General features: G+C 33.2%; 1 protein-coding gene across 3 annotated transcripts in view; it reads right to left on the bottom strand.

The window, feature by feature from the left end:
* NBEAL1 (neurobeachin like 1) overlaps positions 1-26,387 on the bottom strand; it is a 177,491-nt gene that overhangs the window by 108,475 nt on the left and 42,629 nt on the right. Inside the window, exons 7-16 of one of the 3 annotated variants that reach the window (XM_042995091.1) lie at positions 21,817-21,902; positions 18,183-18,489; positions 16,406-16,512; positions 9,913-9,999; positions 7,558-7,641; positions 4,741-4,839; positions 4,073-4,653; positions 3,212-3,344; positions 2,476-2,595; positions 819-1,122 (exon numbers count right to left, since the gene is read on the bottom strand). In XM_042995091.1, coding sequence (XP_042851025.1) covers positions 819-1,122; positions 2,476-2,595; positions 3,212-3,344; positions 4,073-4,653; positions 4,741-4,839; positions 7,558-7,641; positions 9,913-9,999; positions 16,406-16,512; positions 18,183-18,489; positions 21,817-21,902 — 1,908 coding nt within the window. The remainder of the gene's footprint in view (positions 1-818; positions 1,123-2,475; positions 2,596-3,211; positions 3,345-4,072; positions 4,654-4,740; positions 4,840-7,557; positions 7,642-9,912; positions 10,000-16,405; positions 16,513-18,182; positions 18,490-21,816; positions 21,903-26,387) is intronic. The other 2 variants (XM_015540971.2, XM_042995092.1) reach the window with 2 other exon arrangements.

Raw genomic sequence — 26,387 nt, 5'->3', positions numbered from 1 at the left:
ATACTAGCCAAAATGAACTTCATTTTGGTATCACCTTCAATTCATCTAAAACCTAGAAAAGTTGTGGGTGGTTCAATCTCCACTATAGAAAGGAAATTTTATACAGCATTAAAAACCTAATATCAAATATAACAAAATTTACCTATTAATTTATCTAATGTTAAGTAATTTAAATTTAGAAGAAAAATAGCAGAATAACCAACAATGTGAAAAGATATCATAGAAATTGAATAGTAAATGAATAGTACTAAAAAAAAAAAAAAGAAATGCAAATTCAAACAAGGTTCCACCTTACATCAATAAAAGGAGGAAACAGTATTGACCATTCCTTGTTTTGTTTTTTTTTTTTAAGTTTATTTATTTATTTTGAGAGAGAGAGAGAGAGAGAGAGAGAGCGCATGGACGGGGCAGAGAAAAAGGGAGAGAGAGAATCCCATGTAGGCTCCACACCATCAGCACAGAGCACAATATGGGGCTCAAACTCACAGGTCAGTTCTTAAATATTATCAACATACATGTAAAACACTCTAATTATGTGAGGGATGCAGGTGCTAAATAACCTTGCGGCAATCATTTTGTAATATACACGTCTATCAAATCATTACACTGTACATCTTAAACTTACATATGTTTTATGTCAATAATATCCCAATCAAGTTGAGGGTGGGCGGACAGGGAATCTAGTGGGATTTTTCTTCCCTTTCAGCTTCCATTACAAATACAAATACACTCTTCAGATCAAATATATTCTTCAAAATATATGTAGGCAGCAAAAAAAAAAACCACTAAGTTTAAACAGTATGACTGTACATGCTCACCTGCTAAATACAATGCCTTCACCTGAGGAGGCTGTAGTCCTTCATAAAATATGATAACAGACCCTAGCTGGCCCTCCAGAGATGTGGGACATCCCCATTCACTATCTTGAGTTCCAGCTGATATCAATTTGGTAATCAATTTTGATTTTTCAAGTGTTCCTCCCCAGGAGGCTGATGACAGAATTCCACCAAATGATGTCCGATGAGGGATAATGGGGGAAGAAAAAGGTGGATCTGGGATTTGGGATGGTGGAGGAGTGGTGGTTCTTTGCCCAGCTGAACCAATGCAGCAGGAAATAAAAGGCTAAAAATTAAGAAACAAACAAAATAAATTAACCATTTTAATTATATCTCGATCTTCAGATTGAAAATAAAACAGCACATAAAATTAAAAAAACAAATAGATGGAAAATAAATTGTAAGTTTTAATTTTATTGGATCATAATGTGTGCATGTGTGTGCATACATAAGAAGCCAATGAGAGATGTTACTTTTGGCCTATGGGATTTGGATGTGTTACTTTTATAATTCACATTATATCCTGTAAATTTTGAAATTTTAATGAGTGTTTTTAAAAACTTTAACAACTTTACTATAATCTAAAATAAAGGAAACTACTTTTCTCCCTTAAAATTTATAAAAAGAACTACACATTAGTATAATAACACTAATTACAGGCTATCCTAAAATGAGCATCAGGATGAACATCAATAAGAAACTACTAGAATCAGAGAAGCACCTGGGAAATAACAGATTTCATTACCTTCAAAAAAGGCTCTTTTAGAATTATCTAAGAATTCTCAGAGAACTTTTACAATAATATTTTTTTTCCATTTCTAATACAATATGTAAACAATCTTTATTTTTGATTTTTTTAAACAGAGCTATTACAAATTGCAGCTTTTATTTCTGATTCTTTTCCCCAAATACATTTTTGAAAATAAATCAGTGTGCTATTTCCCAAGCTTACATCCTACAATCCTGATGTGTGAATCACTGCTACAATAATATTCTTTAAGAATCATCTCAATAAGTTCCATCTTATATTTGACTACAATGTAAAGACTTAAAGTTTCTTCATTACTGTTTCAAATTCAGTGAGGATGGAAAAGAGACCATCATGATAGTCTCTAAGTATTTTGTACACTTGGGAGGGCTTTATTATTATTATTCTAAAGATTTTATTTATTTTTAATTTTTTAAAGTTTTTAAATTTATTTTGAGAGAGAGAGAGAGAGAGAGAACACACAAGCAAGGGAGGGGCAAAGAGAAGGAGAGAGAGAATTCTAAGCAGGCTCCACACTTGCCAGGCTCAACCCCAGGAACCATGAGATCATGATCTGAGCCAAAATCAAGAGTCTCAAGAATGAGACGCTTAACCTACTGTGCTACCCAGACATCCCATGGAGGGCTTTATTAAATGATCCTTTGCTCTCCTCTATTCAATTTCTTTGGCTTTCCCATTTTAGGTCTTTTTCCCCATAAGTTTTTTATTACATTTGTTTCTTCTTTGAGTCGTTTTTCTTTATTACATGTTGTCCAACTTCATCTAATAATGATAGGCTAACAGTATTAAATATTAACTTACTATATCTTAGAACATACAAAACATTTTAAAATCCCATGGTCCCATAACAAGTAGATAAGGTGTGCTTACTTCATTCATGGCAGGAAATCTGAGAGGGGCAGAGACCTTCTGCTGTCCGTTGTCATAGATATAGACAAAGCTCTGACCAAAGGGTCTTTTTCCAGGCATGTGAACAATGGTTATGTTGTGCTAGTAAAGTAAAGCATACATTTAAAGACTAAAATTACATTAAATCTTTGGAATGACAAATGTTTTCAGTATTACTCAATTAGTTTGTGTGAATAGCAGAACATTGAGATTAAGCATAATTAAATGCTGGTTAAAATTCTGTTCTTAAGAGTGAATGACAATTTTTTCTGTAGTACTACAAAAGCATTTATATATGTTCTAGCAACTTATACACAACTGTAACAAAGTATCTTTCCTGTATTTTCCAAGTCTGAGTATTCTTTAGAATCAATTTTCCTAATGAGAAGCATTTTATACTTTAAGAGAGATGCATCGCTATTAATATATTATTTATGTTCTCATTTTAAATTGAATTCCCAAACCAAATCTGATTCTAGAAAACATGAAAGAAATGGAAATATTTACTTTTAATTGTTTAGGAGAAAAATTATTACCGCTGAGTTTATAATGAGGATGATAATGCTATTAACTTCCTTATAAATTTCAACATAAGCAGAATTATGAAGTGAAAATTAATCAATGCTCAAAAAGGAGATAATTCCTGATGTACATTCACCAAATGTGTGATTTTAAAGAAAAGAACCAAAAAGTTAAATGTGATGTCCTAAAACCTTACCCAGAGGGAATCACAGAAACTGTGGTCAGGAAGCATAACTGCAGCATATTCTCTTTTTGTGCACACTGCAACAACCAGCATACCTGAATGGGTAATAAAAGCTTCAAAACCCATGCCACTTCCTGTAAAAAAGCTAACAAAAATATATATTATCAGAACTTTTGAAGTCAGTTCAGTTTTATCACTGAATACACACAAAACCGTAAGATCATCATGAATATCTTTATCAATAATGCTGTGGCTTACATTCTATTGCCACACATCAGTCCAACCTCATATCAATGGTAATTCCTAAATCTTTTATGGGCTTAATGGTTTAACAAATTATAAAAGGTAGCCAGAAGAGTGGAATTCCATTATCAAACAAAAGTAAAATGATAAATTTTGAAGATTTCAAAATTCTTTCAAATAGGATTCAGAAAGCATGAATAAATGTCTTAAAAATCACAAGGCATTAAATTTATTTAAAATTATCAGTTACCAAAGTAACTAAGTTTGGATGTACATACACATAGGTTTTGTGATCCTTCATATAAATATAGAGCACCTTTAATGGAACATAGAGATCACCATTCATTTTAAAATTTATTACACTTTTTCCTCCACTTTTATCATACTTTTAAGAAGGAACTTTGTTTCCAAACTAACCAAAGACCTACCAAAATATTTGACATATGTAATCAATATTATGAAAGCGATAAAACACTTATAATTAAAGTGTATGCCCTAAGGATAAAGCGGTTTCAGCTAAACTGTTGTACATTTAAAAACTAGATGCTTGAAAAGCTTTTTCCTGTTTGAGAATTACAGCATATATTGTTATGACAGTATTCATTTATATTCCATAACTTGTATCAGTACCTGTACAATTGTTTTCTTTTTCCTCCTTTGTTAGCATTGCCAAGAGTCAACTGATCCTGATCTAAGCAAAACCAAGCATTGAAAGAAAAGGCAGACCCTGGCCATTTCTGTATGGAAGGCACAGAGATTCCTGCCATACTATGTGACAAATTAAAATACTGCAGTGCGCTCTCTAGACTTTGTTTTCGGGCCATTGTCAGAATTGCTCGAGTCACAGGAGTAGTATAAGGGTGAATATACTCAGATTCATCCACTCTCAGCAATCTTAGCAGCTGACGTATTTCTTCTGAGCTCACTGACTGACTCCCCAAGGAACCATGAAGTGCAATCAAGTTCTCAGCACAAGTTCGATGGAGGGAAGAATGGGAACCAAGGGTTTCAATGATGTGAATTCCCATGTTTGCATTGACACAAGTAGTTCGACTCTGCCTATTAATACAACAAATTCTTTTCAGCCAATCAGAAATGAAGATTTGCAGATCATGGGATTCTAGCTCTGGAAGCCACTGGATAAGAAGCAAGAGAGGCTGGACATTACTAATGCCCAAAATCCCAACTGAAGTGTGGTCACCCTCTACAGCCTATAAAGCAACATAAAAGACAAAAGGTTAGTAACCATTTTGGATATGGAGATAATGGAACTTGTTTAATACAGCGAAAAAACTCACCATATTCATAAGTTCTTTAAGTAGTTCTAGCGGTGGCTGACCCAGGGATTTTAAAACCTCAAACATATGTGTATAACCAATTCTTTCTTTAAATACTTCCTAAGGGAAGGGAAATAAACACATCAAAACATACTTTCAAAGACTGAATTTGTTGATTATTTAAAATGTTGAATAATACCCATTTCAGTTAATACTGAAAAGACGGAGTACAGTATTTGCTTCTTAAATCACATCTTCATCTTTTTTTAATTAAAAAAAATTTTTAATGTTCATTTATTTTTGAAAAAGAGAGAGAGAAAGAGAGAGAGAGAGACAGAGTACAAGTGGAGGAGGGGCAAAGAGAATGAGGAAAACACAGCATCTGAGGCAGGGTCCAGGTTGTGAGGTGTCAGCACAGAACCCAATGCGGGGCTTGAACCCATGAGCCGTGCATGAGACCATGACCTGAGCTGAAGTTGGACGCTTAACCTTACTGAGCCACCAGGCACCCTCTAAAATAGATTCCATAGGTCTTCTGAAATATGATGTGACAATAATCTACCAAATGTAAAATAAATGAAATTAGCAATAATTGTATAATTGTATATTATAAAAATATTATATAAATTTCAGATTAGGGTACAACCACTTTCATCTTCCCTTGATTTGTAATTAGTACAGTATTACATGAAGTCAAAACAAAAATGGCAAAAGAATGAGAAGACTTTGGGGGTAACAGGAGCCAGGCAGCAGTCTCAAAAGACTAGAGTCCTGGCAATTTTGAGTGGTGACAGAAAAAACTGGGTAATTTTCTCTCTTCTTTTTGTATCTAAATGGATTGAATTTATCTCAAACATCAAGTTCATTTTAGAAAGGTCTAAGTCATATGTATTTTTGAACTAGTGGGCACACAAAGTCATAAAGTAAAATAAAAAGACAACAAAAATCTAGTAATGCTAAACTGGTCCAGTAAATCAGGCAAAAATGTATACACTTTTATTATAAAATCAAAAGATTTAAACAAAATGAGTAAGACTGGTTGTCTTTAGGGAGAGGAACTAGTTGGCTGTGAGCCCAATGGTAGAAAGAACATTTTTTTCCAAAAGGTATTTTTTAATACTAATTCAAAGAGATACATGGACCCCTATATTTATAGGAACTTCATGTATAGTGGCCAAATTATGAAAACAGCCCAAGTGTCCATCAATTGATGAATGGATAAAGAAGATGTGGTATATACATAAAATGGAATATTTTTTTAATTTTTTTAACATTTATTTATTATTGAGAAACAGTGAGAGACAGAGCATGAGCATGGGAGGGGCAGAGACAGAGGGAGACACAGAATCTGAAGCAGGCTCCAGGCTCCAAGCTGTCAGCATAAAGCCCGACCATAAAAAAGAATAAAACCTTGCCATCTGCAACGACATGGATGGAACTAGAGAGTATTATGCTAAGCAAAAGAAGTCAGTCAGAGAAAGACAAACATCATATGATTTCACTCATATGTAGCATTTAAGAAAACAAAACAGGCAGAGAACTAATAGTTACCAGAAGGTAGATGGGTGGAAAGATGGGTTAAATAGGTTATAGAGATTAAAGAGTGCACCTGTGATGAGCACTGAGTATCATATCTGTAGTAAATGTATCTGTAAGGAATTGTTGAATCTCTATATTGTATATCTGAAAATACTACTACACTGTATGTTAACTAACTGGAATTTAAATTAAAACTTAAAAAACTAATACCTATCATTTTTAAAAAGGTATTTTTAACATAACCTTTTGAATTTTAAACCATGCATTACATAATAAAAAAATTCTATCTTAAGACTTGAACATCACTTGAGACTTGAGTTTCATAATACAGTACAGCTAATTCATTATACTCATAAACCAATTACTTAGAACTTAAAATGATTTTTTTTCCCTTACAGAAACTATTGTAATTAGAATTAGATTCCCAAGCAGGCCTGTAAAATTGTAAAAGCTGTCTAGTAGGCATCTAACCATAAGCTACATATGGCAACATTTATAGAGCAAACATTAGTGTCCTAGTGGAACCAATGGAAAGTTAGTAATACTACTGAAGGCATGGCTTAGGAAACCAGGAATAATTCATTCATGTCTGCTACTAAAAGGTAAAGCATGAAATACATTACAGGTGGTAAACAGAAGGTAAAATATCATCATCATCATCGACACTGAGATTTATTAAGCACTTACCATGTGCCTGGCACTATAGGTTTACCACTTTACACAGATGATCTCACTAATCCTTAAAACTATTTAATGACGAAACTACTAGCACAAATCAGCATAAAGAAAGAAAATCCTGAGGTTTGGTAACAAAGAAGCAGAATTTCCACGGCCATTGTGAAAAACAAGTCCCAAACTGATAGGGCTATTCATGTGAAAAATTTTCTCACAGTCTAGGCAGTCATAAACTGAGCAAAGAGTGAAAGAGTGATTATTTTATTAATGAAGAAAAACTATGATATAAAATTTACTTTTTTAAACTCACTAACCATAGAATCACTTAAAATGATCTTTTCAACAGCAGTGCTATCTGTTTACTGACACTGTAAGTCTCTATTAGCTTACAGTTCTATCATATAATTATATGCCTATCTTATAATCCAAAGCAGTCCCCATTAGGTGTTTGTCTCAAAAGTTAACAGCAAATGATTCCTATACTGAGATAGTTTGTGAACTATTTCACTTCAGGTATAACACCAAATGTATTATATATATACTTTCATACATTACTTTGGGGATTTCATAGTGAAAACTGGCATATCTAGGATAACATTTTTGAGCTTGCGGATTTTGTTTCACCTTAGCAGCTGGAGATTTATTCATTACTGCTGTCAAAGCCTTAATGGTTGATATAGCCAAACAATCCAATTGCCCCTGAAACACCTATCAGAGAGAAAAAAAATAAAAAGGAAAGAAATTAACAACATGTTCAAGATTTGTATTTAGTTAGGAAACCTTTGTTCTGAAAACCTGAAAAAATAATTACTTAACATGCAATACATTCCTCTTACAATAAAATAGATTTCTGAAACACTATACCTGCAAGAAAAGTTACCTACTTGACGAAAATAAACCATGTGTCAAGAAGGATAAAGCTACATTCACTCATCACTTTGAAATGTTTTGGGACAAAAACCAAAACCCGAAAAGAACACGAGCTTAACACATGCTTTTAAAAATAATGGACAATCTCCAGAGGAAGGGAGAAAGATCTATCATTGAAAATTCTACGGGGCGCCTGGGTGGCTCAGTCGGTTGAGAGACCGACTTCGGCTCAGGTCACGATCTCATGGTTTGTGAGTTCGAGCCCCGCGTCGGGCTCTGCTGACAGCTCAGAGCCTGGAGCCTGCTTCTGATTCTGTGTCTCCCTCTCTCTCTGCCCCTCCCTCACTCATGCTCTGTCTCTCCCTGTCTCAGAAATAAATAAACATTAAAAAAAAATTAAAAAAAAAAAGAAAATTCTATTATATTTTAATTTCCCTTCAAAAATACACTGAACTTCCTAGCTTTAAATTTCATTAGCATGTATAATAAGGTATTTAAAATGGTGTTGTCTATTTGGTTTCCAAGCCTTGTGTTATAATTGAAATGGTATATTTATTTACCAATCAATCACACTTGCAAGCAATAAGGTATACCTATTTTTACATAAGATGCAGAATTTGAGGTAGAACAGAAAATGAAATATGTATCTATAAGTATTATCATGTTTTTGAGTAGGCAAGCTTTAATGTCAAAAGCTGTAAGAAAAAATAAAAAGCTTCATTTTGTCTATTTTGTCTAAGCTTCATCATAAAGAGAAGTGTTAAGTTTCAGAACAGTGCATTTAGAGACAAAAGGTGAAAACAAAATACAACATTAACATTAAAAAATTGAATATGACTGGGTTATATCATCAGGCTTAATGAACCATGAAAGCCTTACATGAGAACTAGAAAGCTGTAAAAACTAACAGTTCCAAAAATCTGCTTTTGGTAATATATTACTATGACTTAAAGGCAGTCACTTCATGAGTAGGATTTTCCTCTCTCCCTACCAATAAAAATGATTTAAGGGACTGATTAGATCTTTGTCATTTTAAGCTAAGCTCTACCAATTTTAGGCAAGTTATTTAAGCCAGTATCTTGATTTTTGTTGATGTTGTTTATTAAACATTATTATATATACCTATTATATGTGTAATAAACATACTATGCATTAATAATTCTGTATAGAGAATTTCTTATAAATAAGATCTTTCCTACACTTTGTCCAAAGACTAGTCATCACAGTACCTACAATTAGGAATACTAACATAAACCTCTGAGAATATCATTGTAACTGTTTTATTAATCTATATAGGCCTTGTGAGGGACTAACATTTATAGAGAAATCTAAAATGGTACTCTGTAAATTGGTATTTTACATCCAGAACAGAAAATAATCATATCTATACCACAGCTCTATTTATAAACCTGGATATTAAGATAATATTAATAAAAGACATCATGAAAGCTCTCTCACAAACATTTCAGGAAAGAAAAATAACAAAGCAATTTTTATAGGTAGTTTTTTCCAAAATGAATTACCTAATGCAGAAAAGCAACAAAAACTGCTTATTTCTGCCTTTTACCCACATAGAGGTGACTTTCTACAAAAGACAACAGTTAAGTTTTATGCTAAATTAAAGAGAGTTCAGCGTCTTCTTCCCTTCCTCCAGGATTCAGGTTGTCCATTGAATTATAATCATTACTTGTCAACAAGAAGCAAAGAATCAAGGTATTAAAACTGACCATACATATTTACAAACAAAGCCCTAAGGTCCCAATACACCACAATGCTTAGAAAAAGAAGCTCCCAAAATATGAAGTCATCACCACGTTGATATTGGGATCCCATTCCTGTACTTTATATCTCCTCAAATTGACAAGAATACACACATACAAAGATGGAATACTGTTGATCATTTACATCAACCACCAAGATTTCAACAGATTTATCTTTTAGATGAAAAAAATTTTTAATTTTTTTAACAATTTTCAAAAATAATTAATGAACATTAGGATTAGATAGTGTTGGTGTATTTTAAGACATAAGAAGAAAAGTACAGGAATAGTTGCTCCCATTGGCTGATTTTGGACTTCAGCTGAAACAAGATGCAGGCTTTGTAGATACCTGGTCCTCATTCATTTCTGTCAGTAATTTGTTGGCAAGGTCTTTCTCGTTCTTGTCTGCCACCTTATTGTTAGCATTTAAAAATAGCTGTTAAAAACAGAGATAAGAATAATGGAGAAAGAACATTAAATTGTTACCTATAAGCAGAAATGAAATTAATGGATTTCCATGTCTCTTGAAAATAAATCCAAGAATCCATTCGTGAAGAATACTATTTTAAACTGACAATCAACTATTCACTTTTTGGATTACAAACTAACATTAGGTCATATACTATATAATAAATTGGTATTTATTTCTCTCTTGGAACTGAAAATTACTAAAATAATAATAGCAACAAGTAAATTAGTTAATATTCCTAAATTCTTAAAGAATTAGCAGAAAATGTCTCATAGAAAAGAAGGAAATTTGTTAGTGAGACAGATTAAAGATACTGTAGTAAATAATGTACAGTGAGGATTCTGTAGTCAAGTATATTTGTAGAAGCTAACCTACCTTTTAAAGTTGCTTTTTGAGAATACTTCTCAGACTCTCAAATATGCTACTGTACTTTGAAAAAGGTATACATATTTTTCAAATTATCAAGAGTTGGGCATAATTTATATTAGTTTTTATAAAAGGGGGATTAAGGATTTTCTCTGATAAACATGAGGATTGCTAAGGGAATCAAGTATTTTTGTTTAAGTATGGAAAACTAGCATTCCAAAAGATCTCAGTCACATTTTGGATAAAAAGTTAATTCAAATGAAAGTGAAAAGGGAAAGAAAGAAAGACTTATAAAAGAATTTATCAAGAGCATCCAAGGAAGGAAGTTCTTCTTAGGAAGTTCTATCATTTCAGAAAATAGAAAAGTCCAATAATATACTGAAATAAGGCAATATAAAATAAAACAGATAAAGATAAGGCATGATATGATATGCAGAGCATATATAAAGTTTAACCTAAAAATAGATTAGTGTACACAACACAGGCTTTGGAATCAGAAACCTGGATTTGAATCTTGGTTCTGCTACTTATTAGCTGTCTGGTTTTAAGGAAAACTACTTAACTTCTCTGAGCTTACTTTCTCAAAAGGGAAAAGAGTATCTCATGAAATAGTTGTGCAGATTAAATAAAATAATCCATGCTAGGTTATTAATACAATGTCTGACACATAACAGGGTTTAGTAAATGAAAGCTGTTATTAATAACAAAAATTTTTTAAACAATAGTATTCCATATTATCTGGTACAGGAACACAGGAATGCTAAAAACTGATGAAAGCAAAATTGAGTAAAGTCTTCCCAGAAAGCAATCTATATCAAGAATCCTAAAATTACTCTTTAAGTCTATAATTGTATTTCTAGACATTTACCTAAAAAATGGTCAGAAAAGATTTTAGAATCGAGATCCTCACTTCAGCTTTATTTACAACAGCAAAAAGTAAGAAACTGCCCAAATATCCTTAAATAGCAGAATACTTAAATAAATTATGGCTCATCCATAGACTGAAAGGGAAGTCCTGAAACTTTCTGGCCTCAGGACCACTTAACAGTCTTAAAAATTACCGAGAACCCCAAAGAAATTCTCTTTATGTGGGTTATATCTATCAATATTCACCATATAAGACATTAAAATAAAGACATTTAAAAAAATATTTGCTTATTCATTCAAAAAAATAAACCTATTACAGGCTGACATAAGTAACACATTTATGGGGAAAAAAACCCACTCTATTTTCCAAATATACTTCACTGAGATTGGCACTGCTTTTACATTTTATAATTTCTTTAAATGTCTGACTTGATAGAAGATGAATGAATTCTAATATTTACTTTTACATTCAGACTGTTATGATAATATTGTTTGATTCAGGTTTATGAAAAAACAATCCAGCCTCAAACTGAAATGTTAAGATCAGACTTTGCAGATTCCCTAAAATGATTCTGGGGACCCCATACTTTGAGAACCTTGGGTTGAAATATTTGTAGTCATTAAAAATACTGTTTTGGGGTGCCTGGGTGGCTCAGTCAGTTAAGCGTCCAACTTCAGCTCAGATCATGATTTCCCAGTTCATGGGTTCGAGCCCTGCATTAGGCTCTGTGCTGACAGCTCAGAGCCTGGAGCTTGCTTCAGAATCTGTTTCTCCCTTTCCCTCTGCCCCTCCCCTGTTTCTGCTCTCTGTCTCTCTCTCTCTCTCTCTCAAAAATAAATAAAAACATTAAAAAAAATACTGTTTTGAAAAATATATGATGGTATATGGGAAGAGTCAGGATATAATACATTTAAAAGCAGGATACAAAAATATTCACTGGTATTCCAAATTTGTAAAGGAAAATATATCCACATTAAAAAATATATATAAAAATATTATTATGTGTATTTTGCCACAATTTTAAAATTTAAATATTTATATACACATACATGCTTTACAAAAAGATTGAGAAAATATATTTTTTATGTATCTTTTCCTCCAAAATCTATAATTGATTATTGCTTAAGAATCTAAATAAAAATCTGTTCTAAAAAATGAAAAGAAATTTGTTCAAATAGTCAGTGTGTATGAATCCAGGCAGGTGCCAACTCCCAAAATCCAGCTTTGAATTATACCATTTTATATCCATCTCCAACACTCTTTTCCACAAATCATCCCTCAGTTGCTCCTTTTATAAATTCTCATTTTTACTACTGCCTTGATGCTAAATTTTTGTTCTAGTTGATTTTCAGGGGCAGAAGGGGAGAAGGAAAGGAAGAATGTGAAGAGAACAAATTAAGGGATGCAAACAAGACCAAAATATCAACAGCTTTCCAGAATCTTATGACTTAGTCCTCAAATAGACCTTTACACATTTATAATATGCTGCAACATCTATATTTTTAAAAAACTGATTAAAACTTCAAGCAGAGTGCTAAAGTATATGTAATGGTTTTGAATCCTCCTCTTTATTACTAGAAATTTGTTGTTATTTTCTTCTCAATTCAAATACTGAATTGGACAGCTTTTAAAAATAATTTTTACATTAATCCAAAGCACGTCCCCCTTCCAAAATGTAATATAGTGAAACAAAACAACTCTTAAATGTTTAAAGCTCATCATAGCTTTCAGAAAAGTTAAATGTATGATTCTACTGAATTATATTCTAAGTACTTTACAGTATGATGAAACTCATTTTGACAAACCGGAAGTCTTTACACAAATAGTTCAGGAAATAAATGCATAAACTGGCTGGTGAATCTCACAGAAAAAGAAAAGCACAGAAACTACAGCAATCAGCCTAAAGTTCTCCATGTGATTCATAAAATGTTTGTGACACTTTAAGCTTTAGTTGACAATGTTTCCTCTAGGTCTGAATATTCAAACAATAATTGTCTTGATTCTGTATTACTATATAAAACAGAAAAAATTATTCATTCCTTACAGCAAAATACTTTAATAAAAAATCAATCATAGACATCTATAGCATCCTGTAATATATTTAAGAACTTAAGTTTTCACAAGACACCAAATATTTTTATATATTTAAGAATCGTATTAACCTATCTCTATCAAATGTGTTTAATCAATAAAACCTGCACTTCCCCTATATTTAACACAAAGAAAACATTTTTCTACTGACCTTAAGTACCAGTACAACAAAACTACATACAACCAGTGAACTTAGGGTCAGAATACCTGGGGAAGAAATCTACCTCCATTGTGTACTAGTACTAACTTTGTGTTAATCATTTAATCTCTTATGACATATTTCTTCATTTGTGTAATAAAAGAATTGGGCAGTTTATTTCAAAGGTTCCCCCACGCTTTTAGGACTTAATCACTGTAATGTTTGGTGATGAGCTTTTAGTGATTCTGACTAGAATTCCTGCCTAGAAGAAGACCACCTGCAGCAGAGAGGGATGGGGTCCCAAAGCCTGGCTTTCCCCTCTGAAATGGGTTTCTTCTCTAGCATGCCTATCTCAAAACAAAGTGTGATAGGTGGTATCAAATAATTAAATTTTAAAACATTATGACTATCAGCAAGTTTCAAGATCTAAATTACAAGAAATTCTGGTCTATACTACAGTAGAAAGAGCTTTTATATTAGCTCAACATCATTACAGCTATGCCAAAAAGCTGTGCACTTTTAAAAAAGATACTGTTGACCATGATAAGATAGAGATTTTTGTTATATCTGACTTTCATATATTGAAGAAAAACACTAATCAATTTTAGTAGGAACTAAATTTTATCCTAGTGATTTACTCTTTTATAATGTGTGACTGGCAGATTGTCTACACACGTGACATTTTGTCTTTATCACTGAAGTTGCCTTTATAACTGATAAAGCCACACTACTTTTTTTTTTTTTACAACAAACAAAAGGTTTTATAAACAGTTATTTTATACTCTTTTCATCTTCCTAGGAATACATTCCCAAGAATAATTTTTAAAAGGTAGGGGAGGCATCTTCACTCCCTAGTGACAGATTAGTACTTTCATTGATTTCATAAATATTCATCATTATTGACTTCATCAATACATTCTTTATTATTTTATGCTATTTCTTTACTATTTCACTATAAGCTAAAAAATATAGTGACATAAATGCTTTCAGGGATATCTCTCTTAACAGTGTGGAAAAATTCAAGGAGCTGATATTAGAATCCTTATACTGGAATATTCTCAAAAATCACAATGAAACCCTAGTAATTTTTAGCAAAGAGTCCATGAAAGGAATACCTCAAACAGAAAGAATTATCTGAAGTAGTTTCTCTTTCTTTTTTTTAAATATAATTATATTTTGCAGGCATTTTTTAAGTTTATTTATTTTTGAGGGGGAGAGCAAGCAAGCATAAGCAAGGGAGGTTTAGAGAAAGAGAGAGAGAGAGCAGAATCCCAAGCTGGCTCCACACTCTGTTCAGAGCATAATGCAAGGATCAATCCCACAACCATAAGATCATGACCTGAGCCAAAATGAAGAAATCAGAGGCTTAACTGAGTCACCCAGGCACCCCGTAGTTTTATTTTCAAAGGTTTTTCAAGAAGCTCTCTAAAAAATATCTGATACAATCTTGAAATTTATGAAAATATGATATAGTAAGAGATATTAGTTATTACATACTCACAAATCTGCCAAAAGTGTAAATTAGTAAAAAATAAGAAAAATAATAAGAAAATTGGCAGGATATATCAAGAACATTAACACTATTTCTATTATTCTGCTTTTCTATATTTCCCAATTATTTACAAGTTGTTTTATGCAATGTTCTCTAATTTCATTTTTTTTTTTTAACGTTTGACCTGAGCTGAAATCAAGAGTCAGAGGCTTACCTGACTGAGCCACCCAGGCACCCCACTTCCCTAATTTTAAAAAAGCACAAAATTTTATGCACCTTGACCTAGTAATTCTACTAGGAATAGAATTCTGTTCTATGAAACTTGAAAGAGTTATGTAATGGCAAAAAAATTAGAAGTAAATTGAGTATCAGCCAATAGGGAATAGTTATGTAAATTATGATACATCCACTTAATATAATATTATGTAGATATTAAAATCATAACACAGGAAAACGCAAACAAAATCATCTTACATGAAACAAAAGCACAAAATTATATGCATCAAATGCTCACACCAAATTTTAACAATGCACAACAAAAGACTAAAAGTCAACGATAAAAACCAAACCCAATTAAAAAACACACAAATAACTTAAATATACATTTCTCCAAAGAATATTTATAAATAGCCAATCAGCACATGAGGAAATGCTCAGTATCACTAGTTATTAAAGAAAGACAAATCGAAATCACAATGAGATACCATTTCACAGCAATTAGAACAGCTACTATCAAAAAGAAGAAAATAACTGTGAAGGAAAATGTGAAGAAATCAGAACCCTTGTGCACTGTTGGCAAGACTGTAAAATGGCAGAGCCACTCTGGAAAACAGTAAGGTGGTTTCTCAAAAACTTTTTAAAAATTTAATTACTATATGATCCAGCAATCTCACTTCTGGAATATATCCAAAAGAACTGAAAACAGAGTCTCAAAGAGATATGTGTATATTCATGTTCCATAGCAGCACTGTGGTATGTATATCCTATGGAATATTATTAAGCCTAAATAAAAAAGGAAGAATATTCTGCAATATGCTACAACATGGATGAATCTTGAGGATATTATGCTAAGTGAAATAAACCAGTCACAAAAAGACAAATCCTGTATGACACCACTTACATGAGGTACTTAGAGACAGGAAGGTGGTTGTCAGGGGCTAGGAGAGGGAGAATGTGGAATTATTTAATGGATATAGAGTCAGTTCTATAAGATGTAGACTTATGAAGAATGGATGGTGGTGACAGCTGTACAACAATGTGAATGCATTTAATACCACTGAACTACACCCATTAAAATGGTAAATTTTATGTGCTTTTTATCACAATAAAAAAGAAAATTAGTAATATGTTCAAATTTGAATCAAAGCATAAACCAAATGATAGCTTTTTAAAACCAAACACAATAACAGAAAAATACCTTGCAATTCTGTAGCAGTCGTATGAGATGTTCAAAGCAATTACTGTTAAGAAAAATGGCCTGAAGAACAGGCCTATCAGTGCAGTCTAACATGGCTGTGATGGTATCTGGGAAAATAAAAACAAAATAGTCCATTTATAAAGTAGGAAATTTGGAATCACAGAAACATTTACTTTGGCCATATTTTTTTTTATTTTTTTAATGTTTATTTATTTTTGAGAGAAAGACAGAACATGAGCAGAGAAGTGGCAGAGAGAGAGGGAGACACAGAATTTGAAGCAGGCTCCAGGCTCTGAGCTATCAGCACGGAGCCCGACATGGGGCTCAAACTCATTATCTGTGAGATCATGACCTGAGCCGAAGTCAGACAACCAACCAACCGAGCCACCCATGTGCCCCATACTTTGGCCGTATTTTTAATTTAGGCTTTTCTGTCAACAAAGGGATGTAAAATTAGTTAGGAAAAAATAGGGATGGGGAGTACAAAACTGTACTTATTACTTGTTAAGAAAAGTAGACATTTATAATTTATTATTGACAATATTTGTTTTTATACCTAAGAGTGATATATATTTCCCAGAGACTTAAATAGCTGTTATTCGATTATAATGCTCAAGTATAGCTTGCTACTAACAAATAAGCAACATCTAGTTATGTTTTGCAATACAGTCTCATCACACAGTAAAAAATTAGCATGTGGCCATTAAGAAAATGAGACTTAGGGAATTAATCCATTTGTAATGATGGTTTGTTCTTGTTTCCTACTGAAAAGATATCCTCATTCAGAAATCTAGGGATAATCTACATAAGTAATGTGATAGTTTTTAACAAATAAGAAGTCCATTAATACAGACTCAAACTTCCTTATAAATTTATAATTTATTACAATTACAAAATGTAACATATATAAAATAACAGAAACTAGATAAAATGAATCTTATTTTCCTACAGAAACAGTTGTAAGAGATCAAGTTTCACCAAGATTCTGGTGTCCAATATTTTTAAATTAGACAGCACACATGCCCTCACACAAGCACGTTAAGTCTCTAGAGCTACACAATAAATCATTAATGTTGGATATGTCTGGGTGGTAGGATATAAAAAGCTTTTCTTTTTACTTATCCAAATTTCCCAGGATAGCTGTAATGAAAATATTTTACTTCTATAAAAAGAAACTCAATTAATAATACTTGTATCTATCAATGTAACAGGGGAATACAATAAGAAATCACATATATTGATGGAGTTTACAGACATAGGGACATATAAGCAAAGAATGACAAACCAAAAAACACAAAGAGACAGCAAGAGAAACAAGACAAACATACATAGAGGCTCTGAAGAAACAAAACAAAACAAAACAAAACAAGAGGCCCTCTAGAGAAAGGACAGATGTTAAACTGACCTCTACAGAGATTTACAGAAGCACATATAAAATTGATCATATGTGACTCTTTGCCATAGGCCAGATAATATAAATGGCACCTCCTGAAAATTTACTTTTCCTAGAATTTGAAAATAATAGCTTTCTTAAGATTGATGCTTTTAGTGGATTACGCTTTCAAAAAATTAATAAAGGCTCAATTTTGTCACTGTTAAAGCAAAGACGCTGTTAACAAATCAATTCCATATTAATTATTTTGAAGTCAAAATCTAAAGTCACACAATAGCTGAATTAAACAATCGATACTTCCTATACAACGGTCTTGAATTTCAAATAAGTCTAAAAAAAAGATTCAGAGAAAACGGAGTGTAATAAACTTTATGTAATACTTACTCAACATTTTTATCTGTAGAGCTATGAATCGGCTTTCCCACTGTCTCGACCTCCTTTGATTAGGTAAAGCTGAATGATCTGAATTTAGCAATTTAAAATAGTTCTCCAAAAGAGTGCTGGTTTCCACTTGACGCTGGTCAGAGCTGCTAGTGAGAAGGATATGTACCACTTCTGTAAGGCACTTCAGAGTAAGTTCTACCTTCCTACCCACTTCTTCAGGATCTCCATCCTCCCAGGAATCACAGTCTGCCAAAACTCTCATAAGAACTTCCATGGTAGCTGGAGAAATTGCTTGCAAAGCATTCCTCTGAAACATGAGAGATAATAAAAATAAAATCCAAACCTAACTGAAGTTCTGTATGTTTGCAAAAACAAAGAGAGTTTAATAAATGTGTGGACTTTTTCTTTTAATAAATCAACATATAAAAAAATTTAAACATATACTTTGATGGGCAATGCTAGTGTTTTATGCAGATTAAGTCTTCATTTCCTCACTAGATTACTAGATCTCTGATTTTATTCAGATAGCAATCTGCCGACATAGAAAACTTGTTTACCACCCTCCCTTGCAGCTAGTGGTAACCATGTGACATGGTTCTGGTCAAGAACATATGCCAGAAGGCTATGAAGAAAACATAACTTTACAAATAAAAAGAGAAGGACCCTTGGCTCTTGGCCTTTTCACCTTTTTCCTGCCTGGAATGCAGACATGATGCTTGGAGCCACTTTTAAATCATTAAGAAACAAACCCAAGAATTAAAGTAGCAGGCTAAAGAGAAAATAGAAATGAAGAAGGACTTAGTCCTTGATGATACCATGGAGTTGCTATATCAGCCCAGAACTACTTACATCTGGATTTGTTATGCAAGAATAAAAACAAACAAACACCTCAATTTGGTTAAGCTTCTCTAGGGTTTTCTGTTGGTTATAGCAAACCCATCCCAAATGATATAGGTAAATAAGACAACTGGCTTGACTTTGATTCTGCAAACATTTCTGAAATTCTAAGTTATTGGTAGCTATTCAGGGTGACCCATTAAACTTGGAAAAAAACCACATATTTTGCCCAAATCTGTTAAACTGATAATGAATCAAACACAGTTATGCAAAAATAATCTGAAAATAATAGCACTTAAGCCATTAGAACTGGTAATTACCAACAAAATAAGTAATATCAATAATAACAAGTGCTACTTTGAAAGAAACCGCCTATAGGGGCACCTGAGTGGCTCAGTCAGTTAAGCATCTGACTTCGGCTCAGGTCATGATCCCATGGTTCATGAGTTCAAGCCCCGTGTCGGGCTCTGGGCTGACAGCTCAGAGCCTGGAACTTGCTTCAGATTCTGTGTCTCCCTCTGTCTGCTCCTCCCCTGCTTGCACTCTGTGTCTCACATTGTCTCAAAAATAAATAAACATTAAAAAAAAATTTTTTTTAAAGAAACTGCCTATAGAATATCCAACATCCATTTCCTCCACTTCCTTATCAAAAGAACCCCTGATATTTTACTGGACATGTGGCTACCAGGAATAAAAATTACATTTCCTAACTTCCCCTGCTGCCAAGGAGGCTGAGGAAGCAAGTTTTACCAATTTTTTATCTAGACATATTTTCCTTTGTTGTAGTTATCTCATGGAGTTTGGAAAATGAGATTTAAAAAAAAAGATGAGTATCAGCTTTTCAGTATCTCCTTTAAAGATAGTTGCCATTTGTCTCCCTCACCACCCCCCCATTTTTGTGCCCAAAATGCAGACACAATGCAGATAGCCAAAACTCTAAAAGCTAATCTTGTAGCAAAAGAAATAGTAACAAATTGACATTCAAACGAACCTGAGTCCCTGAAGATCCTAGAGCCACCAAATTAGTTCTTACAAGCAAATGCCTTACATATATTATGCACCATTTGGTCCTTATGACTACCTTATAGTGTTATTATTTCCATATTATAAATAAAGAAACTAAAACACATGTAAATAGTTTTCATCCAAAGTCACAGAACTAATGAGAGATGGACATGGAATTCAAACCTATGTCAGTCTGGCTCCAAAGCCCATCCTCTTAACACAAAATAGAACAAATATGCCAATGGGAAGCCCAGGCATGATGCTTTGAGAAGGAAGACCAGTCATGGGACTTCAGTTTTTCTGCTGTTTATGACAAGGCCATTCTTATATCTTTAGATATTTCATTCGTCTAAATATCCTGGTACCTATCCCTATATTCAATAAATAACCTTCTGACCTCAAAACAGCTGTAACTATAGCTATAACCTGATTAAAAGGATTTTGAATATTTTCAGTACATAAAATAATAAATTGGCCTTCTAGTATCTACTTGATTTCTATGTTAATTTTAATCACTAGAGGTCTCTCAGGGCTTGATTACCCCTGGGCACTAACAAGAACAAGTCTCTGTGTGTTCAAAATGGTAATGGGATCCGATCAGCTTCTCCAATAGTCAAAAACAATGTCATTTCCAATTTTATTCATGTATACTCATTAATTCTTATTCTTAGTAGTGGAGAAATGATGGAAATAGGGAGATACTGATACAAAAGAAGGATATGAGCTAACAAAGGAAGGTGACAAAGCACACAAACTGAAAAATAAGATTCTAGCCACCATCACTCTCACAAAAAAACAGATTCCTCTACTAGAGTTAAGAGGGAAAGGCAAGGTAGCCCACTAGGAAAAAGGTAGTATTATTAACAACAGCTGTAACTCTGTTATCAACAGAAATCATATAAATTTTCATATATTACAGTTGCAGTAATATCTCAAAACACCAGGTTTGTCTCTTTTTTGAAATTGCATTTGTTACTAGACTTGATGCTGTATCTCTTTTAGTGTGTTCTAAGCACATATTACTATGTTAGAAATTTATCTTAGTATTTTAGTAACTGATTTCAGCGTAACTAGTTTCCTTTGTGATCCTATGTGTTTTATTTTATGCATTTGAAACACTCTGACAAGGCACTTTATAGAGGGCATATGTGTTACAAAAAGTGTTAGAAACTTCTGATCTAAACTGTGTGCCTAAAGAAAACATGTAGGATGTTCTTTCTAAACTATATTCCTGTTTTCAACTAGTAGTTATACTCAAAGTCTACCACAGACACCTTCAAACATAAACAAGTATTACTAGAATTTCCTTCTTGTGAGTAATAAAAAAACTAGCTGAGTTTGTTGAAAAAGTGCATATAAACCTTGTATATATGCATTTAGTAATTAAGTTGACAGAATAGTAATTAATTCATGTATATTTAATTTTGAGTTGATTTCACCATGTAGACTAACAGGGCTGACTCTATGCTCTAAAGAAAGAACTAGTAGCTGAAAGTCAATACAACTAAGAACTTAAAATAAAAAATTGTTCAATATGGTTATTTATGCAGTAATTTTGTTAGTTTATTATAAGTTATTATATATTGTTATATTTTAAGTAAAATTATTACTTAGGTTTTTGAAGAAGTTTTAACAAATAAAAGAGTAGTTTTAAACAAGACATAAACTCAGAAAAATATTTGTGTGGTTCATGAAATTATAAAAAGAAAAAGAATACATTAAAATAATCCATGGAAAACTTTTTGCACTGTTAACTACTGTTTTAAATATTAACTTTTAACACTTTCCTCACCTGCCCACCGGCTACAATGGCTCCAAAGAGATGCAATAAGCAACACTTAAGACTTTCCTTGAGATGTTCGCTTTCCTGAAAACACTCTGTGAATATAATACACAAATAAACAAATAAGATTTCTCTTTCACAGTATGATTTATCTGTTAGGAATGTCTGACACTGAAATATTAAAAACTATGAAAAGGCTAAAATTTGTTAAAAGGCAAGGTTGATATGCATTTTTTCATAGTAAAGGAAAAGAAACCACCTATCAGCTAGTATTTTAGATAACTTATTTATCTCATTTAATTCTCTAATACTCCATATGAGGGTATTTTGCCCCCATTTATAAATAAGCAAATGGAATGTCTTGCCTAAAGTTATAGAGCTAAGTGACAAAGTTAGAAGCTAACTGAAATCTGACAGAAAATTAGATTTTTTTTTACTACTACTACTGCATCTTATTAGTATAATTGACTATAATTATTCAATAATAAAATTGGAAGAGTTGGACAAAAGGATTTTCTGGGTTTACTCCAGGGCAAACATTCTAAAGTTCTGGTACCAATAGCAATCTTCCTTTTAATTTATAAAGTAGTGTATTGTTTTTAAAAGGTTATACATGCACATGACGAAGAATAATTAAAATAGTATAAAAGAACTGACAAGCAAATATAAGTCTCCCTCAAACCTACGCCTCAATTTACCTGCTCTCCACACCTTAAAAAAAAAAAAAGGCTATAGATATCCTACTGCATCATTTTTTTTGTTTTGTTTTAACATAATATACACCGGGTATTATTACATCTTAACATACACATCTTCCTTATTCATTTTTATGACCATTACAATGGCATACCTTAATTTACTTAAGCAGTTCTCTACTGATAAACTTTTATGATTTTCTTCTTTAATATTCAAATAACCCAGTAATGAATATCTTTTTGTATGTATCATTACATACAGAGACAAGACTGTAACAACAGTATTATTTCCAATTTTATACATAACAAACATTACCAATAAGAAACAGCTTTGAGGTAAATGTATTGATAGCAATTTACATTTAAAAAGTTAAATGATTCCTGCTATGTTGGAATAACTGTCATTATATGTGGCTTCCTACTACAAATAACTAGAAAATTAGACAAAATAAGTAGAAATTTATATATCCTAGAAATTTTCCTTCTCTCAATAGACGCAAAGTGAGCCCAAGGATTATCTCAGCTTCCTGTCGTAGACATGTTCTGACAACTACCAAGAAAAGGGGAACCCTAAAAGAATATAGCTATTTGCTGACTTAGGAGATACATAAAGTTTGGGGAGGCCTAGGCAACTAGAATTTGTGAAGTAGTACTGGAGTGGCAGAAGCTATACAGGGAAAGTACTCCAGAAATACAGGGCTCACTGTGAGTCAAAGTGAAATCCCACAAAACCAGCAAAAACCTACCAAGAGGTTTCAAGTCGAATAACTATCAGATTTGACACTGAGCTGCAAGATAACAGACTTCTACTCAGCCACAGGAGACACACAGAAAACAAATATAAAGGATATAAAAAGATATATACCATGTAAACTTTAATCATAAGAATGATGGAGTGGTTTTATTAGCATCTGACAAAGCAGGCAAGAAATATTATGAAGGAAAGTCAAGGAATACTACCATTGGTAGAAAGGGACAGGCATGTCTTTATCAAAGACAGGCAATGAAAATAAAACTCACTTTTTAAAAAGTCTAGTTTATTTTAAAGACCTTTATATTTATAAGTACTTGTGATAACTTCTTTGGGATAAATTATCAAAATATATGCACAATCTACATGCTATAAACTATAAAATATTGAAGAAACAAGTAACAAAAAAATAATGAGATCTATCAGATTCATGAATTGGAAGTCTCAGTATTCTTAAGATGTTAATTCTCCTAAAATGCTTCCATAGATTGAATACAATTCCAAACAATATCCCAGCAAGGCTTTTTGTAAAAATATTAAAAATCAGCCATTTTTTTTAAATTAAATTGGCTTCTAAAATGTATATAAAAATGTAAGGGATTCAGAATACCCAAGAAAATTCTGAAAAATAACAAGGCTGAGGAATTACTTCAAGACTTGGCATAAAGTTACAATAATCAATACAGTGTGATAATATAGTAAGGGCAGGTATGTGAACAAAAAAAAAAGAGAATCCAGAAATCAGCTACTGGTGGTCAAACAGAGTGGGCACTGCAATCATCTTCACCAAGCACTCAAATAAAGGACTATTTCTGCCTTGTTTTAATTCTTACGAAAAAAAGAATAGAGAACCAAAACAAATATGGCAAAATATTAAGATCTGACAAATGAGTGGGAAGCACAAGGTGTTCCTTTTATATATTTTGCAGTACTTTCTATATTCTTGAACTATGGCACAATCATTTTTTTTTATTTTTTTTAACATTTATTTATTTTTGAGACAGAGAGAGACAGAGCATGAACGGGGGAGGATCAGAGAGAGAGAGGGAGACACAGAATCTGAAACAGGCTCCAGGCTCTGAGCTGTCAGCACAGAGCCTGACGCGGGGCTTGAACTCACGAACTACGAGATCATGACCCGAGCTGAAGTCGGATGCTTAACCGACTGGGCCACCCAGGCACCCCAAACTATGGCACAATCATTTTTTAAGAAAGAAAACTAAAGTCCACATAGGACACACATAGAGTAGCCAATTCTCTTAAGTTTCTTTTAACTCATGGTACAAAAGTATTCAATAAGTGCCACATCAGTACAGAAAAAACACATAACCTGTAGCTCATACTTCCAGAACAGCCAAATGAAAAGTCAGTTCAGAATTTTATTTTTACTTTTTAACACATTTAAAAAGTAACAAATAATAAATAAACGTAACCATATATAGCTAGAAAGAGAAAGTCAACACATTGGGAATTCAACTACTATGTTTTTTCTTCTTTCTAGAGACGTGACATCATGTTTTCTGGTCAGTAATGTTCACCCACTGTACTGAATAAAAGCAAACAAATGACCAATAAAGCTGTTCTCTATATCCTACTGATGCTGAACTGCTTACACCCATGGAAACCATCTTAGTAGATTTTGATAGGAAGAAGGAACTCCTTACCTCAACAGAAAACCTAATGAACTGATTTATACAGAAAGGGTTTTAGCAAACCTTAACTTGCTATAAGAAAAAGATACCTTTTAGCCTACTTTCAGCATAAGTACACATTCATTGGTGTTCACTAAAATAGAAACACCAGGGCACCTGGGTGGCTCAGTCGGTTGGGCATCCAACTTCAGATCAGGTCATGATCTCATGGTTCATGGGTTCAAGCCCCACATCGGGCACTGTGCTGACGGCTCAGAGCTTGGAGCCTGCTTTGGATTCTGTGTCTCCCTCTCTCTCTGCCCTTTCCCCACTCACACTCTGTGTCCCTCTCCCTCAAAAATAAATAAACATTAAAAATAATAATAATAATAAAATAAAATAAAATAAAATAAAATAAAATAAAATAAAATAAAATAAAATAGAAACACCAAGACAGAAAGGATTTTGGCTTTCATAGTACTAACAACTAAAAAGCACACAGCATATTATAATTTGAAATTTAAGTGGGTAATCATGGCAGTTCCAAGATTACATCCACTAGGTAAGCCTGAATGTACATCTTCTTAAAAACATTTTTTCAAAAATGCTTAAAAGAGAATTCAAGAAACAGAGAGACTGTATCAGGACTAGCAGAAGATTGTGAAGCAAATATTAAGATGAGAAATTGAGGGGCGCCTGGGTGGCGCAGTCGGTTAAGCGTCCGACTTCAGCCAGGTCACGATCTCGCGGTCCGTGAGTTCGAGCCCCGCGTCGGGCTCTGGGCTGATGGCTCGGAGCCTGGAGCCTGTTTCCGATTCTGTGTCTCCCTCTCTCTCTGCCCCTCCCCCGTTCATGCTCTGTCTCTCTCTGTCCCAAAAATAAATAAAAAACGTTGAAAAAAAAAATTTAAAAAAAAAAGATGAGAAATTGATTTTCACATGTAGCTTTTGGGTAAAGGACACCTCTCTTAGTTGATTCCTATAGTCAAGACTAATTGTGATAGTAGGAGCTTCAGAAATTTCAAGATGGGCAGCTGGCTTTGAGTAACACCCTGGATAAATACTCCTAGTCAAAAACCCCATTAAGGCTACAGGATTGAAACGTTGATGACTATAAAAAGCTTAGTGTACAAAATGCCTAGTGGGAAATCCAAAAACTGTTGGCCAAAGAGAGTTGGTGACGGTCGGTTTTTCAAATGCTGACACACCTACATGTATGCTGGGGAAGGGGTCCCCAGGTAGAATGCTGGCCTTGGGATTGCTCTACAGGAGCCTGACTCAAAAGCCTCTGAGAGAGGTGTCTACCCCAGAAAAAGTAACAGGATCACCGAATACAAGAGAGTGTTTCAGGAGAAAAAGGTCCCAGGAGGGTCAGGTAATTTTCTTTCTGACCCACCAATACTTAACATTAATGAACAGCTGCAGAACAGAGTCAGTCTTTCCAAGATGTTTTCATCTTGGAAACATCATACTAGCATTAGCCTCCTCTAGTCTAGTGAGCTGG

Source organism: Panthera tigris, chromosome C1 (assembly GCF_018350195.1).
Source record: "Panthera tigris isolate Pti1 chromosome C1, P.tigris_Pti1_mat1.1, whole genome shotgun sequence".
NCBI classification, from domain to species: domain Eukaryota; kingdom Metazoa; phylum Chordata; class Mammalia; order Carnivora; family Felidae; genus Panthera; species Panthera tigris.
The sequence above is the reverse complement of the archived record's forward strand: the minus strand, read 5'-3'. Positions and strand labels throughout refer to the sequence as shown.